A 19,447-nucleotide genomic window follows, 5' to 3' on the forward strand; every position below is an offset into this window, starting at 1 on the left:
TGCATAGAATACGCGGAAAGTAGCAGTGGCAGAGATGGGGTTGTATTCTATCGCTATTGGGTCAATGGGAGGGCATTTTCGTAATATGCACCACACAGCATATTTTCTGATTTCTCCCCCCTCCAAGTGTTCGGTTCACATTTTCTTAGAATACCTTTAAATAAAGATTATTTATTTTATAATAAAAATATGTAATTTTTATACTTATTTTATTTAATTTTAAGAAACCCCGTAATTTGTGTCCTTTAAAAAGTATGTTTTAATTAAATGATCTCCAAAATAAAAAAATCAAAAACATTTACGTACCTTTAGGGTTTACTCAGAAGCTGAACAAATGTATACTATGTTTCTTTTTTTAAAGAAAAAAAAATAGTATATGCATGAGGTTGAGTTTTTTTATATGAGAAAAATATTAATAATTTTGTTAAAAATAAAATTATTTGATATAATTATATATGGATAAATTTTACAAATAAAAAGTTAACACACATAATACGTCATTATACCAATACGTAAAATGCGTTAGACACATGTTATCATTTTAATAAAATATAAATTATATATTAGACACATATTAATATCCTAACAATTTACAGAATTTATGTTAAACATTTTTTTATACATTTATAATATTATAATATATTTTAAATATTAATATTCAATCAAAACATTATATTTATTTTTGTATTAAAAATAATTTCTGTATATATGAATTTTTTATGTTTATATATAGGGTGAAATCTATCTGGTCACAAAATCCATCTTCCTCCAAGAAATTAAAAAGCCACCTCAGATGACCTGTTTCTTCAATTTGAGTTTTGACTTTTGATAGTAAATTACTATATTATTGTTGTTTTCATTTGATAATTAATGTTAAAATTTATTGTCGTTAGAATCTTATTTATTCTTATCCTTTGGACTTTAGACTTTAGAGGCTTAACTTGGCCATCTCCTCAACCACCCAAGTCACTCACTTTCCCTTTCCCTAGAAATTAGAATCAATCAATTTCATGCAATGTTCATCGTAAGGTATTCAATCATATCATCCTCAAATTCATTGCTTGCATATTCTCCCATTATTGTTCTTCATCTTTTCACCAAGACCTACAACTAAGGTAATTAAACATGGTTTTGCGACTTACTAGATACTAGTTTATATATTATATATATATATATACAAGCTAAGGTAATTTTCTACCACTTTAAATGTACATGAAAATCAGTTATTAGTATAATATATATATAAAAATATAAATATATATTAAAATTAAATTAAATTTATACACAAATATATTAATGATTGATTTTAATGATTCATTATAGTGTATACATAATATTTTTAACAATAATGCTAGGAACTAAGATGGTTTCAGCTAAAAACCAGTCAAATGCCTCTCGGTGAATCCAAAACCTCTATGTGGATGGTGCTTATACTAGATATTAGAATGTTTCTTTTCTTTGTAAATTGAATGGTTCTAAATCTATTTTTTTATTTATCATATTTTAGGTATTTGGAAAGGAAAGGAGGGTGAAGAGACGGAAGCTAATTGAATCAGTTTCTGTGATTCACGTTGCAATGATGCTGAACGTATCTTCTCTTAATTTGAATGTATTAAAATATTTAATAATTAATATTTTAAGTCATAAATAAATAAAACTAATTACTATATTTATAATTAATTAAGTTGTTCCATTTTTGACTGATTTGGAGTTGGTTCATATACTTTTCCTATTTTTAAATTTTCTATAACTTCATCATTGATCCAAATTGGTTTATGAGACTGGTAATTATTGTTTCTTTACCCCTAATGTTGTATTAATTAATTTTTTTGGTCATATTGCTACTATTAGAAATAAAATATAATGGCATAATTGAATTCATAATTATTGCACTTACTATATTCCGAAATTTCCTTCTGGCATTTCATATATATATGTCCTTCCGTAATTAATAATTTCCTTATTATGACATTGCACATCCACTTGATATATAAATTAGACTGAACAGTGTAAATGCTCCTATGAATATGAATATGATTATGGTACAAATTATTTATATCCACAAAACCTATCCTCATTTATATTCATACGTATACTATGTGAAAGGACATATACGTGAAAATCATAAATTTTATTCAAGTAGTAAAGTACGGCTCTATATACTCTTAATTCGTGATTCATTGTGCCACAATTATGAAAAGTTCTGAGTAGCTGGAAATCAAGTAAAACTTAAAAAAATAAAAAATTAATAAAATAAAATATTTGACTACTTGATTGAACTGAAAGAAGATCGAATAATATAGAGTAAAGTATCATTTTTGTTCCCAATATTTGGGATAAGTTCTAAAGTTATTCTTAACGTTTTAATCGTCTTATTTAAGTCCCTAATATTTTAAAATTGGCTCAATGTTATCCTGCTGTTAAGGATTTGTTAACAGAATTGACGGCAGGACAAAATTGAGATGATTATGAAATGTTAAAGACTTAAATAAAACGAAAATGTTAGGGACAAAAACGATACATAGAAATAAATTTTAATTTTATCCTTTAATAATATCATTTTTTTACTTTATATAATATTCAATTATTTTTTAATCACATCTAAGTAAATTACACTTAATCACATTATTTTTATTTTAAATAATTTTTTTATATTTTTATATTAACTTATAACTTTAAGTGTAAAATTATAAAAAAATTAATTTATTTAGAATGAAAGTAATATGATTAAGTATAATTTACTTAGATGATGTGATTAAAAAATAATTGAATATTATGTACAGTAAAAAATTGATACTATTGAAGGATAAAACCAAAATTTATTTCTATGTATCATTTTTGTCCCCAATGTTTTCGTCCTATTTAAGTCTCTAACGTATTAAAATTGTCTCAATTTTGTTTCACTGTCAATTCTGTTAACGGATCCCTAATGGCAGGACACCATTGAGTCAATTTTAAAACATTAGGGACTTAAATAGGACAACTAAAACGTTAGGAACAACTTTAAAATTTACCTCAAACGTTGGAGATAAAAACGATACTTTAATTTAATACAGGGAATTAGAAGATATGATGGTAAAATAAACTTGTGTTATTGTAATATCAATTTGACAAGAATCATCCATAGAATTCAATAATGCAATTAACGTTACAAATGAATAAACTTGTGTTATTTTAATATTAATTTGACAAGAATCATCCATGGAATTCAATAATGCAATTAACGTTCCAAAACATGGAATTTGTAATAATAGTAGTTGCAACTCCTTAATTATATTACAAAATTACTTGAAAGGCCATAAAAAATCAATCTAAAACCATTTAATAAAATTATCTTATTTTGTTTAATTCTACTTCTTTTATTTTTTAATTACTACTTCTTTTATTTTATATTCTTTAATTATTATTAAAATAATTAAGTAATATTAGATATGATAAGTATATAATTATAAATATTATATACATAATATTAAAGAACTACCTCAATAATAAGAAAATAAAATTGCATTTAATATGAGCTAATAATAATTAAGAAATACTTAACCAGTAATTATTATTAATTGTTTCCAACGCCTTCACCTAACTGTGTGTTGAGGGCAGGTGGGGACTTAATTAAAGGCTTGATCCTAGTTTTGGAACAGTTGGAACTTTTGCCTCAAATCTACAAATATTGAATAATAATTGTCTAATAGCTAGGTTTTAATTAAGTGGAAGGCATAGACATAGCATAGTAGATAGAGTTAATTAGAGAGCTCAAAGATTGGATTTGGAACAACCAAACCAAACCAAAATCATCATATCGATTATTTTGTCTATTGATGTGAGTGAGGGTGGTACTTGGGGGTTGCACTTCCATTTTCAGCCAAAAACATATTATGAGTAATACTTTAAATAAATTATTAAAAATTATTCAAATAAATATTTTAATTTTTATGAAAATTTAATCATCAAATTAATTTTTTATTTTTAATTTTGTTAGATAAAGTAATTTTTATGTTAAATTTTAGTAAAAACTAGATAAATTAATTATTGTCATTATTTAATAGAGACATAATAATTCTTAAAAATTTTTAAAATTTTAAAATCAATCTTTTGATTATATATAAATAAACATTCTAATGTAAAATTTGATTTGTTTAACAAAATAAAAATTTAAAAATAAATTATAATTAAAATTTTATTTATTGAAAACTAAAATATTTGTCTAACAATTTTAAAAATTGATTGAGTATTACACACATCTTATTTTCAACAACTTAGCTATATACTAATTAATAACAATTTTGCTAGATGAACAATAAAAATTGCGAACAACATAAACAATGAATCACGTTTTTAAGCTCAATATTCAAATAATAATTAATTAATTAAAAATTTTAATTTTAATTTTAATTTTATCTTTTTTTTAATCCATTTTTCGCTCATATACTTTCTCTACTAATAATAGCTGCTACTAAAGCTTCTTTTTTCTTGTGCATGCCATTCTTGTTTGTTTGCTTGTTGCATGTGCATATTAATAACTCTCTTCTGTGTGGATGGTGTTGAAATAAATAGAATACATCTTTTAGTCAAAGCTATGATCTATAATATTAATATTTGAGTTCTAATAATTATCATTAGGGTTTGGTTCTTCAATGCTCATAATGCACCACACTAATCTAATTCTTATACACAATTCATATTTCAAAAAAATGTCCATTATTATTATTATTATGCTAAGAGCATTATTGGTTGAGAAAAATAAAACTCTTCATGATTGAATCATCATCGTTGAATTTTGTAGAAGTTTGGAACTATATATATTTACTATTTAGACTACAATATATATATATAGACATTTAATTTGAGTAACAAGGAAGAAAAGAAATTAAAACAACGGAAATATTTGGTAACAAAAAAAAATTAGCCAAACACAGCCATAACTTGCCTTATTTAGCATTCATTAATTATTGCGACAATTAATAAATGCTAAATAAGACAAGTTCTGACTGTTTTTTTTTTGTCTCTCTAGCATTACCCAAAAACAATAACAAGGCGATGACAACTACAACTAACTTATAGTACTGGCACTTAATTAACATTTATTAATACATGATTTTCAGATCGTTTTGAAACGTGCAATCGTAGTATATGTTTTAATTTATGCTCTTCCTTCTAAGGAAAGTGTTGTAATTAATTTCATTTGTCTTATTTTCCTATAACTATATATGTGTGCGTGTGTGTGTGCATGCTTACATGAAGATAGCACGTCATAGTTAATTAGCGTGTTTGAGCAATGATAATAATAATTGTACCAACTTAATCTACTAATTAATCAAATAAAGAAGGAGATTAATGTGTGAATTTGGGTCCAAGTAGATGAACTAATATAACGGGTCATTCATTGGTGTAAGTTGTAACCCTAAGGCCCCTATGCCAATAAGTCACTAGTCAATAAAATAAATCACCAAAAAATGCCGGCAGGGATGCCCACTGTTGACTATAATCATCTTCTCTGAACCCAAATTTTCTATGTTGCATTGGAGTCTGCATTCACAAGGAAATAAAAACCATGTAACTAAACTTCACAACTCTTCTAAATTATTTCATCTTTATGCCGTCTTTATTTATTAATGTGATTAAGGAAAAGTATAGGCTACCAACATATTATTTGTCAATTTATTATCAATAATAATTAATTATTATATTTTAAACACATATATAAAGAGACACATCCAGAAAATATATCTATAAAGATATTTCTATTAAACATAATTATAAAAAATATATTTTTATTAGACACATCCACAAAGACACTTTCATTAAACATAGTTATAAATAAAAGTCGACAGAAGTTGACAAAAATGTTGTTAGTAATGTAGCGAGAATGTGTGATTAATTACCTAACTACGTTTCTCCCCTAAATCTTAGTATTGGACTGCCCACTGATAAAAATTAGAGAATATTATTATTTTACACATTTTAAGTTCATCTATTTTTCATAGTATTAATAGTTTAATACCATATACTTTGTTAAAATATTAGAAAAAGAAATATGTGCATATCACTATACACTTTTTTATTTTGATATTGAAAAAATTAATGTGTTATTCATTATTATTGGGATTTTGAGTATTATTCAGGAGTGTAAAAGATAATTGTTAATAAATTGGAGGGTTCGATATACACTTTTTTATTTTGATATTGAAAAAATTAATGTGTTATTCATTATTATTGGGATTTTGAGTATTATTCAGGAGTGTAAAAGATAATTGTTAATAAATTGGAGGGTTCGATTTAGTACGATATAAATAGGATGTTAGATTTTTTTTTTTAAAATCCTCAATTCTAATTTACCGATTTGGATTTTTAAAATTTTTTATTTTTTAACTACAAAACCTACCCTCGGATTTGCTATACACTTGACAAAAAAAAATTTTCGCACACACAATATCTAGGGTGATTTGTTCATCAATCAAGCTTGAGCATAAATCAGAGGCTAAATTTTCTCTTCCTCACAATACTTACCCTCCAATTTATGTATTGTTATTTAAAAAAAATTAACTCCATATCAATACAATGTACCCCAACAACCCATAACTAGTATTGCAAATCCATTACCAAAAAAAATGAGCTGCCACTATTATTACCACTTTGTCAACCTATTTGCATGCTGTACAATAGCAAAATTCCAATGAGATATATATTCTAATAGAATCCTGTCAGGGAGTTAATAGAGTATTTATACAATGTGTATAATAGACTATTTATTTGGTCTAATATGAATTAAAAATGAATATTTAGGATAAAATACTGTTAATTTTTCAAACACAATATACCCATATTATCCAAAATAACCATTCGAGTACCAAAGATAATAAATATCTGATATTCTATTGAATCGAACATCCTTAAACTTCTATTGTACACATTGTATAAATATTCCATTGGCTCGATATACTTCCTCATTCTAATATTATTTCATCAAATTCTACTAATAATTTAACTTCAATTGAATTACGTGTAATACAATTTATAGATACTACAAACAAAGACCCCTCTCCTCTCTCTTCCTCCCTTTTCTTTTCTTTTTTTTTTTTTTTTTTTTTGTATCCACCAAATAAAGTTAAATATGAGACCTAGAGACCTGAGTGAGGGAAAAGAATATACATACATATATACACCTCAAAGGCTCAAACAGTAAGCGACCTAACTAACTACAGGATATAAATGTAGCAACAAGAGGAAAAGATGCTACTAGAATTTACAAGCCATATATATATACATATACATAGCTAGATTTAAATGTAGGCAAAGAAAAAGGAAAAGATATACAGTATATAGTAAGTAAAGAAAGTACTTTATATATAATTAACATTGATAGATTTGGTGGCATAATAAATGTAGAGCGTTATTACTCTTACTTGCTCGTGAGCTGTCTTTCTATGATCAAAGTGGTAGATGCCATCATCGATCATCACAAACACAAAAATGCCAAATCCAACGGTCACCCTTTCATCCTTATTAAATGCAATCTTCTTTCATTCGGTCATGTAGGTACTAGTAATGCATCTTGTTAATTCACATTACTAACTGTTTTATCTCTAATCAACTTGGATTATTACTAGAAACAAAGTCAAACATAATAAGCATATGTATGTGATGTAATAATCATTGATAGGTTGTTATGTATGTAGAAGTAGGGTTAGGAAAATCGAGATCCCTAATGATGGTGACACATTTAATTTCGATCTCATTAATTATTATCATCACATTACTGGAAGTATATAAATAATTGAAAGTTTTTATAATATATATAGTCATAGAAAACAAGGCCAACCAGAGAGAGACACATAGAGTTTGAAGAAGGAAGCAGAAAGTTGCATCGATCTTGAGCTTGAGAGGCTCAATGGCTTCACTACTACTTAGTGCTTCTGTCAGATCATTTTTCCTCTTCTTCTTCCTCCTTCCACTGTGTCTCTTCAACTTTCTACCTCTCTCTCAAGGTTCATAAACTAAATCCTTTTAATTTCTCACGTTCCATTCTTATTTTTATGATCTGATCTGATTTTCTAGATCACACACAGAAACATTATTCAATCTACATTTTTCTTTAATTTGTTCATGGTGATGCATATAATTCCTATAATCGTGTCTTTTTCTTCCATGTTTAACATGCAACACAACTCTTCTTCGATATTAATGGATAATTTAGATAAACGGTGAAAAACTCAGATGTAGTCGATTTTATGTAAAGTTGATAGCCATTAGATGATTTGACTGAGTTGACTAAATTTTCATCTAACGGGTATCAACTTCACGTAAAGTCGACTTTACCTGAATTTTCACCGTATTTTTTTATATATTTATTATTAGAATAAATGATAAAGGTAAGTTGAGATTTAAATCTCTTACGTTTATTTAAGCAGGCGAGTGAGCTGACTAGTCGATTAATTTGTACAGGTAACGATAAGGAATGGAACCATGGATATGAATTCATAAGGAAGGCGAGCTCATTCTCATCGTCGCCGGCGGAATCAAGCAGTAGCAGCAGCAGCAATGGCTACGATTACATAATAGTGGGGGGAGGAACGGCAGGGTGTCCTCTCGCAGCAACGCTATCGGAGAAGTTCAGTGTGTTGGTGTTGGAGAGAGGGGGAGTCCCTTTCACGAACCCTAATGTGTCGTTTCTTGAGAACTTCCACATCACACTGGCGGACACCTCACCAACCTCAGCATCCCAATGCTTCATCTCAACCGATGGTGTTCTGAATTCAAGGGCTAGGATTCTTGGTGGTGGTTCCTCCATTAATGCTGGCTTCTACACTCGAGCCAGTTCAAGGTATATGTAGTTATGTACCACTACTTTATTATTATTACATACAACCATAACACCTAATTTTTTCTTTCTAAGTCTTTTCATTTTTAGTTTAAACCGTTAATTTCTAATCATTTTAAGATGCTTTAATCAATTTGTACAATATCACTATTAATTATCTTTTAGAAAAAATATTTTGAAACATAGAGAATATTATTCGTAATTTCTTAGTGTGGGTTTAATTTGCGTTTTTATTTTCTCGTATTTTTCATTTTCAGAATTTTGTAGGAAAAAAATTATGGTTTTATTTTTTTTATAATGTTTTTAAGATAAAAATACTAAAAATGAAAGGTAAATCAAGCGCACCATTTTTCTCATTTATATTTTTTTAAATAGAGCATAATTATATTATATATGCATGGTGAAATAAAAGAATGGGAAATTTTCAAATAGAACAATATAATAAGTTGGTGGTCTTGATTACATACATAATCATGACTAAGATAATAAAGCGCTTGGTGTTTTGGGTTAATGTGGTTAATGTTTGTTATTACTTCAATTTTATATCTCTTTAATTTATTCAGTTGTCAAAATAGTTTGTGTTAAGGGATTTGAAATTAGGCATATGCACACAACTACAAAGGCAAATTTTTAATGAGAATTTAGATGTAAGTTGATGGTACTATTTATACACCGCTCACCTATAAAATAGAAGTAGTGTGACCATGTATATATGAAGAAATGCGTCTAGCATTAGCATGAAGAGACTTTTGGGGGACCCCTATGGCTATCAATTTACCTTCACAAAGTTAATTAAAAATTTATTGCTACACATGCATACGTAGTAGTAATACTCTCTCTGTTTCTATCAATTTTCATTTTCATCAATTAATGCTCTCTCTCTCTCTCTCTCTCTCTCTCTCTCTCTCTCTCTCTCTCTCTCTCTCTCTCTCTCTCTCTCTCTCTAAATATGTGGTCCTTCTTAATCCTAACTTTATTTATTCCATGGCACTACTCATAATCCATTTTTATCAAAGTGAGAATTTGGTCTTAATTCTAAGAATCAAACTCATCACATTCTTATATTAATGGCTAATGTTGTAATGCTTTGATTTCCGGTTGTATATGGTTTATCATGTGCATGTGAATCACAAGTAGGTAGGTACCAATCAATTAATTCACATATCTTTTTCTTTCTTCTGCTCTTTATAAAACTTTTTAAATGTATAAATGTGAATTTTAAATCTAGCTAAATTAGAAAGCTACCTAAAACAATTAATGCAGATGGAAATATGAACATAACAGAATGATCTCTTCTATCTCAAAGAAGGTCTTTAACATTTGAACAATAAAAATGCAGATTCATAGAGAAGGTGGGGTGGGATTCTAAGCTGGTAAATGAATCATATCCATGGGTTGAGAAGCAGATTGTTCATCGTCCAACATTTTCAGCTTGGCAGAGAGCAGCCAGAGACAGCCTCCTAGATGTTGGTGTCTCACCTTTCAATGGATTCACTTATGATCATAAATATGGAACCAAGGTTGGTGGCACAATCTTCGACAGATTCGGTCGCCGCCACACTGCCGCCGAACTTCTTGCTACCGGCAACCCTGATAAACTTACTGTTTTGGTATATGCCACTGTTCAAAAGATTGTTTTTGATACAAGAGGTGAGAAAATTGAAACCACATATGTCTAAATTGAATGGTGAAAGTTGATAGATAAAAAACGTTAGATGACAGTTTCGTCAAACATATCAAATCATCTAATAATTCTTGACTATTAACTTCACCTGAAGAGAACTGTCTCCCCACCAAATTGAAAGTTTGGCAATGCAGAAGTTTAGGCCTTTTACTAGTATAGTACCATTGTATATGACATGATTGAATGAAATGGCAATGATGTCCTTGTAGGAACAAGGCCTAAGGCTGTGGGGGTTATTTTCAAGGATGAAAAGGGGCAACAGCATCATGCAATTCTAAACAATGATGGGCAGAGTGAAGTGATTGTGTCTAGTGGTGCAATTGGGACTCCTCAAATGCTATTGCTCAGTGGAATTGGCCCAAAAGAAGATCTTCAGAAGTTGAACATCCCTGTTGTTCTTGACAACCATTTTGTTGGGAAGGGCATGGCTGATAACCCCATGAACACAATCTTTGTCCCTTCTAAGAGACCAGTTAAACAATCACTCATTGAAACTGTTGGTATCACCAATTTGGGTGTCTACATTGAAACTAGCTGTGGTTTTGGTCAATCCAATGACAGCATTCACTGCCATCATGGCATTGTCTCAGCCGAGGTAACTAATATATTCACTAAATCTACTTAATGCAGATACAAAATAATGCTAAGGAATATAATGTAAACACTATAAACAACATTTAACATGAAAAAAACTTAATACAGATTGGGCAACTCTCCACAATTCCCCCCAAACAAAGATCAATAGAAGCTGTTCAAGCTTACTTGAAGAGCAAGAAAGATATACCAGTTGAGGCATTCAGGGGAGGTTTCATTTTGTCAAAAGTTGCCAATCCTTGGTCAACAGGAGAGCTCAAGTTAGTTAACACCAATGTGGAGGACAACCCTTCTGTGACCTTCAACTACTTCAGCCACCCATATGATGTTCATCGCTGCGTCGAGGGGATTCGCTTGGCAACCAAGGTTGTCCAATCTCAGCACTTCACAAACTTTACCATGTGTGATAGACAGACAACAGAGAAACTGCTTAACCTCACTGTGAAGGCTAATGTCAACCTCATACCAAAACATGTCAATGACACACAGTCACTAGAGCAGTTTTGTAGAGACACTGTGATCACAATTTGGCACTACCATGGTGGCTGCCATGTAGGGAAGGTAGTCAATCCTGATTATAAGGTTCTTGGTGTTGATAGACTCCGCGTCGTCGACGGCTCAGTATTTCCAGAGTCACCAGGAACTAATCCTCAAGCTACTGTGATGATGATGGGAAGGTATGTACAATTCTATACATAGTGACCATAACACTTCACCTTTGTTTTTCATGTCAGTAATCTATTTTTATTTATGTTTGTAACAGGTACATGGGACTGAAGATTTTACAAGACAGGTTGGGGAAATTTGATGGTATATAAGTGTGTGCTTGTATGTGAAGATTGTGTCTATTAAAGTGAGAAAAAGAAAATTGTGTCATATGAAGATAAGAAGAGAAGTATTAGTTTTAGGACTGGAAATTAATGTATTTTGCTTGTAATTGACCAATTGTCAGTGAAGAGTGATTGTTAAATAATCAACGAAGTTTACTTTTTTTGAAGAAGAAAAACTTCTGTTTATGTACTTATGTTCATATATGTAATAGCCATCATTATTTATTTGCATGATAACTTGGTAAGTTCCAAAGACAGTGGAAAATGAAAAACTCTCTAAACTACTTTAACAATAACAACATAAGAAGAAAAAATTGACATAAAGAGCAACATGAATAGATTAATTCCATACAAGGATACAAGCTTCATTCATTTTGCTCCTGAAGTTTGAAACACCAACTTCCGAATATAACATAACAAACAATGAAATTGTCAATAGAATTTGCATTGAGGCTGTGACAAATTTAATGGGATCAAGGCCATATTTTAGTTAAAAAAATTCATGCTCACTGATAGTCCCTCTAGCAAGATTTCTCATTTTCTACCAGAGATGCATCTTCTTTTCCCTGATGCACTAAACATCTTCTATGTTGATGCATCTATCTGGCTCTTGACTAGCTTGATAGTCATTCAGGGAGTTCTTACACTGAAAAATCCACTCTCTCATCTGAACTTTTGGAAAACTTCCCTTGTACATCATCTTGAAAACTTGCCTGTATTGCATAGTCTGTCTCCTCAAACTCACTGCATACCAACTTCAAGGCCTGCACAACTTCACCCATGAAAGGGCGTTGAGTGACTTCTTCTTGCACACACATGGATGCAATGGCTGCAACTTTTAGTATGCTGTCAAGAGAAATGCTGTGCTTTATATCCGGGTCTATAATCATCTCCAAACCTTCTTTACTTGTGAGAAGCGGACGAACCCAAGCAACAAGGTATTCTTGACCAGGCGATCGCGACCAGTCCACAGGCTTTCTCCCGGTTAGGAGCTCTAGGAGGACTACTCCATAACTGTAAACATCACTTTTCACAAGAAGATGTCCTGTCATTGCATATTCAGGAGCTAGATACCTGCATAACAAGATGTCAATGAGCTGAAAAATCAGTTTCACCTTAAGGAAATTTAATGAAGATGATTATGTTATAACATCTTTGAATGTCACATATTAGTATTACCCAAATGTGCCCATAACATGTGTGGAAATGTGCTTGTTTCTCTCATCAAGTGCTGTTCTAGCCAATCCAAAATCTGATACCTTGGGTGTGAAGTCATGTTCCAACAAGATATTGCTGGACTTGAAGTCTCTATGTATGACACATGGATTTGAATCTTCATGCAGATAAGCCAATCCTCGAGCAGCGCCAAGCGCAATCTTCATCCGTGCATCCCAATCAAGTGGACCTGTTTCCTTGTCTGAACCTGTGAACAAATTGTGCATTCAAAGGTCAGTATCTGAGAAGAAATCATGGTTTGAGTTTCAAAATTGATGGACTATGATTTAATTACCATGTAAGTGGGATTCTACACTTCCATTAGGAACAAGCTCATAGACAAGGCAACGACTCTGTTTCTCAATGCATATACCTATCAATTTAACTAAATTTCTATGGTGCAGACGGCTAAGCATCTCAACTTCGGCCAAAAATTCGCGGCCGCCATGATGATCATCCCTTTTGAGAATTTTCACTGCAACATCCCTCCCATCTTGTAGGCCTCCTTTGTAAACAAGGCCAAAGCCACCTTCTCCTAATATTCTTGAAGAACTGAAGCTATTTGTTGCTTTCTCTATTTCATTCAAACTGAATATCTTAGCTGATCCTGCATATGCTATTGTTCCAGAATTGGTTGAGGTTGATCTAGAATTCACCATGTTCTCATAAGGCAATGACCTGGCAATGCCTGCTTTATTCATATTGCAAATTAGCATATTTTTTCAGCACTTAAAACTTCAAGGAGAAACATTTTACAAATGAAATAATAACCATTTTCTATACTTGTCTTTTGTTGAAAGTTCCATTACTTACCTGAATTTTTGAAAGAGGGTGCAATTATAACATCTGTAGCTTGTTCAGTTTCAAGGGCTGGACAGTGGCATTTCAATAGACAAAGCCAAGTAACTCCAATGAACAGAACAGAAGCTGCAAAACAGGACAACACGAGCATACCAACCGTTCTTTCGCCATTCCCTTCTTTTTTCTTCTTATTAGAGACATCAACTCCTAAAGGCTTTATTAAATTCCCATCATTACCAACAGCATCTGGGTCAACTATACCAGAAACATCAAAAGGACTTGAAGGTGGAGAAGGTGGAAGACCTGCATCATCATGTGTTATCCAAAGTATGAATGAAACTAAATATACAATATAAGTTTGATTTGTAGATAGCCAAGAAACTTGGAATCAAGGCATAACCTGGATAATGAACATAGAGCACTTCATAGGCACCAAAAAGGGAAGCATCAGTGAGAATTTCTTTGTGCCAGAATTTCTTGTATATCAAGAATGCTGTTGTATCATCAAACTTAACTCCTTGAGGTACCAAATTTAAGAGAACAGTGGTTTTCTCTAGTTGATGATTTGCTGCATTAGCTCCAACAATGCGAACCTGGTTGCGACTCAACAAAAGACTGGCTGCAATTTCCTCAGCTAGCTTGAAAACCAAAGGGAAGAACTTGTATATTGCAATGCTGATGTGGAGTTTAACTTGAAGTGGCCACACACAACCACAAGGAGATCCAGGAGGTGTATTTGTCAATGGCTCTGAGCAAGTCACCATCATGCAATCTAAAAGGAATAGGATCAATATAAAATCTTGTAAGTTTGTTTAAATTGTTGAAAATGAAGGAACTAGTAGTGTCAATGAGTAATGTAAATAGTTATAGTTCTGTAAAAGATTTAGAATAATACCCTTATTAGGTGGTGGAGGTGGAAGAACCAAAGCATATGCTGGTGGTGGAGTCTTTATCTTATTCAATGATGAACCTAGAGGTGAAATTCTTGGGGAGGGAGAGGGCACTGATAATGGACATGGACAAAGCATGTAACAAACATTGAGGTGGTGTGAGAACATATCTAATTTGCAATCAGGTTAGAAAAAATATCAGAACATAAAGCTAAAAAGAATGAACACAATGAGGGATTTACTTTATACTTTATACCATTCAAGTGTTCTGATAAAACTGATGGTGATGGTGATGGTGCAGGTGCAGCAGAATTCCAGCTTTTTGGTGAAAAGAAATGAGGCTGTGATTTGAAGACTGAAGTACCTACATTTTCAAGGAATTTCAGGGGAAAAAATTTAAGTAATTTTGGCATTTCAACATGAACAAATCTGAAAGAAAGTTGTGCAACAATTTTAGTCAAACCTTGATGAGTATGAGGATTGTTTGGGTAGGTTGGCTCAGGAGTTTGGTTTCTAAACTTTCTTTTGTAATTGTGGTGCTTATGATGTGATGATATTGGAGAATCCACATAACCATGAATCCACATCTTTGTAGGAGCTTTGGAGAATGACTTGGATGGTGAAACTGCAGTAGTTCCATGAACTCCATAAGATGCCTTGGAAGGAGGAAGTGCTATAGATGCAGGAACTCTAGAATATGATGACTCAGATGGTGGCAATGCAATACTTGAATGGCTTCTGACCCTTGAATGGTGCAGATTTGTTGCTACAGAAAAAGAATAAAGTTTAATCTTGAAGTTTTCATTGAAGATCATACATATATATATATATCCATTGTAAAACTAATTCAGAACAAACCTGCATATTGATGAAGCTGTGGAATACAGAGAACTAAATGTAGCTTGATTAACAGGAATAGTATCAGCTGTAACCCCATTTTGATTCTGAAGATCTCTGAGTTTTCAGGTACAGTCACAAGAAGAATAAAATTAAAGAGAGTTTGGTAGCAGAAGAAGCAGAAGCAAAATGTGGAAAGTCCTACAATTAAAGCATACCGACAATGCTAACCAAAGTAATAACTAATTATGCATTCTAGTCATGGAAGCATAAGGAGAAATGTTTCCTTCTCTTCAGGGATGAAGAGCCTCTATTATTTGTTCAAATTAATCACATGATAGACAAATTCTGAAAATGACAGTTCCCTGATTCTTCAGGAAACACTAATAACAAGATCAAATGAAAACAAAAAGTAGAAAATAGATTGGTGGGGTAATTGTAGAAGCATTGTAAATGGCATAAATTTTGGGCAATGTCACTAACATAATTCAACACAATTAAGACAATCACCATCATGGGATTCTATATCCTAGTTTGAAAACTAAAGATTGATACCTTACACTATAGTTTCTACATTTTAGACTATTTTTTAGGCTCATGTTTCAATGTCTTTCTCAGTAATCATGACATCATAGCTAGCTTAAGAATACTGAAAGTGGAATTCAGGTCCCACAAGTTGAAGAAGTGGCTAAATCTTTTGAACTTATGTCTTCTGTTGTCTGAGGTCTAAACCATTTGCAGTAATAGTATTCAATGTAATATGAAAAAATAATGAAGGCCATCATGCATTGCTGGACATTGTTCCAATTATTGTGACAATAAACTGAGTATGGATAAAAATTCAATTTCCAAAATCCAAACTGTATCAATGGTAGTTGGATGTTATATATCTCTTGTTACTGTACTAACTTCACCCAAACGTATTATGAATTTTGTGTAACTATTAATATGTAAAGAAAAAAAAAATCTCACATCAAAGAGTAAATACTTGAAAAAAAAGTCTTATAAATAAGATTTTATGTTTTTATTGAGAGATTTTGAAAAAATTATCACAAAAATTATTATAAGTTGAGAATAGTTAAACATCTCACTTTATATAATAAAAAATAACAATTCTAGTTTACATTCCTTCAATTTCATCCATGTAACTGATATCTAAGGTAGATTTTGGAACAATAATTTTTACGGTTCCGCTATGTTACCAACAGCATATCTGCCAACTTCTGCCAACTCTTATTTATAATTATGTTTCATGGAAGTGTGTTCGTGGATGTGTCTAATAAAAATATCTTTTTTATAACTGTGTTTAATAGAAGTGTCTTTATAGATATATTTTCTAGATGTGTCTCTTTATATATGTATTTAAAATATATTAATTATTAGACACATCCACGAACACACTTCCATGAAACACAAGTATAAATAAGAGTTGACAAAAGTTGGCAGATAATATGTTGGTACCCTATACTTTTCCTAATTTTTATTTGTTACTATGTATATTAAAACTTAAATGTTGAATTGTGCAATATTTGCATGGCCTCTTTAATTAGCACGTGTAACACCATAATATTTTTAGGTGTGGTCATCAATATATGAAATAATAAATTCGGATTTTTCTCTAGAAAAAAAAAAGTACATAGGAAAATGGATACAAGTGAATAAATACCCGGAAAATGTTGTTGTGAAATAAGGTATATATTAATCTAGGAAGCCAATGAAGGAACAAGAAATGGTGAGACACACATGGGTATGGTCCATTTCATGAAGTGTCCCCACTTAAGACAATGATCACAGGATTTGGTTAGTTCTTAGAGAATCCAGTGCCCTTCAGATTGACCTACCCCTCCATGAAAATAACATTGTTGACCATGTCCTAAAGCATGATCATTTAGAACAACTAAAAAGAAAAATAAAGAAAAAGAATAGATAATATATAGAATAAAATACAATAATTGATAGATATTTGAAATGTGTCGGTGAATTGGCTCATCTTTTTGGGTAGAGATAGAGATAGTTAGTGCTTTTTAGCTAATTGGTGATTAATCATCGTCAGGTTACTTTTTGGGTTCGAGTATAATTTTGAGTTTTTGTTTATGGGCCTTGAAGCCTCCTTTATTCACCAAAAAATGTTAGGATAATGCTACGGTGCGGAGGCAAATTTTTTTGCTCACCTGCTGAAATGTGGTGGAAGCAAAAGAAGGAAATATTATATTGGTCTTTACTTGGTTCGATAAATACTGTAGTATTATAGAATTGATATGAAATGTGGGCCAAGTTATGCTTAATTAATTAGTGTTAGTTTTGCATATAATATGATGATTAGTTATTTGGGTTTTTTTTTTTTTCTAAAACAGATCAATTTTTGGAAAGAAATAGACTGGCTTTAAGCCATGAAAGATAATTTTTCTTTTTCATTTTTAAACGTGACAATACATTTAATTTTGCAATTAACCCATGTTTTGAATGTTTGTGGATAATAGTGTGTTTTGAGAATATAATGTTTATAGCGTTAAACTATTATGTGTTTCTTTTACAGTTAAATTATTTAATTAAAAAATTATTATTAATAAAATTATTTATTTAAACTTAACTTTTCTACATTATAAATAATTTCAAATTTAAAAAATTTCAGATTTTAAATTTTTTAATTTTAAATTTTAAATTTATTTTTGCTACATTTTTTATTTCAAATTTTGTAATTTTACAATATATTAATGATTTTAAATTTTAAATTTGAGGCTTATTTGTTAATTTAAAAAATTACAAACTAACATCAACTTTGATAAATCCTAATCTATGTTGTAAAAATTTTCACCTGAAAAAAATTTTTCAAATATTTTTATTTTTAAATTTGTAAAATAACGTAAAAATAATAAAATGATAAAGTTATATTTTTCATTACTTTTATGTTTTTAATAAAATTTTTAAAATTAAAATAAAAATATTTTCATAAAATCAAACTAAATTACAAACTCTAATCCGTAAACCTTACGCCTTAAATCCTAAATTCTCAAAAACATACCCTAAACTCTAATTCTAAATCTAAAATGCATCAATCCTAAACCATAAACCTTAAATTACAAACCTTAAACACTCAATCTATAATAATAATAATCTCTTCATACACAACACAAATAGATACGGTGATATAAAATCTCCTTACCTAAGACCCCTGCTCAGAGTGAAGCTATTTAATCTATCCCCATTACAGATGATAGACAGTGAGGAAGCAGTGACATAACGCATAATCAGATTGACTGTCAGACGAGGAAAGCCAAAACTCACAAGGGTTTGTTTCAGAAATCCCCAATTCACTCTATCGTACGCTTTCTCCAGATCAATCTTAAAAGGCCAAGTGCCTTTCTTTGACTTTGTATTCTTCATGAAATGGAGAACCTCTTGTGCTACAATGATATTGTTTGGGGTTCCTCTCCCCAGGATAAACCCTCCTTGAAGGGGCCCAACAATCTCTTTGAGATGGGGACGAAGTCTATTGACCAAGACCTTCGTTATAACTTTGTAAACCACATTACAGAGACTAACAGGTCGAAAATCCTTCATGGAAACCGGATTTTCTACCTTCGGAATAAGAACCACAAGAGTTTCCATTATCCTTGGATCCATATCCAAACCAGAGAACGCATGACGAACCATAATCCAAACATCAAAACCAACAATCTCCCAGTATTCTTTAAAGAAGAAAGCCTGAGACCCATTAGGGCCCGGTGCCTTAAAAGAATGCATACTGAAAATAGCCGACTTAACTTCTTCAAGATTA

General features: G+C 30.9%; 2 protein-coding genes across 2 annotated transcripts; one reads left to right on the forward strand and one right to left on the reverse strand.

The window, feature by feature from the left end:
* Positions 1-7,185: 7,185 nt before the first annotated feature.
* On the forward strand, positions 7,186-12,183 carry LOC112770886 (protein HOTHEAD). Its single transcript, XM_025815360.2, has 6 exons — positions 7,186-7,985; positions 8,443-8,821; positions 10,158-10,468; positions 10,712-11,097; positions 11,205-11,773; positions 11,860-12,183. Exons 1-6 carry the CDS (start codon positions 7,889-7,891, stop codon positions 11,912-11,914), a joined length of 1,797 nt encoding a protein of 598 aa, XP_025671145.1. The 5' UTR covers positions 7,186-7,888; the 3' UTR covers positions 11,915-12,183.
* Positions 12,184-12,240: 57 nt separating this feature from the next.
* LOC112770885 (receptor-like serine/threonine-protein kinase ALE2) lies at positions 12,241-16,222 on the reverse strand. The gene is given in 10 exon segments (XM_072225416.1): positions 12,241-12,573; positions 12,575-13,000; positions 13,106-13,349; positions 13,437-13,832; positions 13,955-14,245; positions 14,343-14,714; positions 14,838-14,945; positions 15,089-15,196; positions 15,296-15,598; positions 15,691-16,222. Coding segments are annotated over 10 exon segments (2,400 nt in total). The 5' UTR covers positions 15,770-16,222; the 3' UTR covers positions 12,241-12,500.
* Positions 16,223-19,447: the final 3,225 nt, after the last annotated feature.

Source organism: Arachis hypogaea, chromosome 18 (genome assembly GCF_003086295.3).
Source record: "Arachis hypogaea cultivar Tifrunner chromosome 18, arahy.Tifrunner.gnm2.J5K5, whole genome shotgun sequence".
In the NCBI taxonomy this organism is placed as follows: Eukaryota; Viridiplantae; Streptophyta; class Magnoliopsida; order Fabales; family Fabaceae; genus Arachis; species Arachis hypogaea.

Excerpts from the sequence above, each read along its gene's own strand:
- LOC112770886 (XM_025815360.2), top strand. The coding sequence starts at position 7,889 with ATGGCTTCACTACTACTTAGTGCTTCTGTCAGATCATTTTTCCTCTTC. Across the intron at positions 8,822-10,157 it reads TACACTCGAGCCAGTTCAAG|ATTCATAGAGAAGGTGGGGT; the intron begins GTATATGTAGTT and ends ATAAAAATGCAG. Across the intron at positions 11,098-11,204 it reads ATGGCATTGTCTCAGCCGAG|ATTGGGCAACTCTCCACAAT; the intron begins GTAACTAATATA and ends AACTTAATACAG.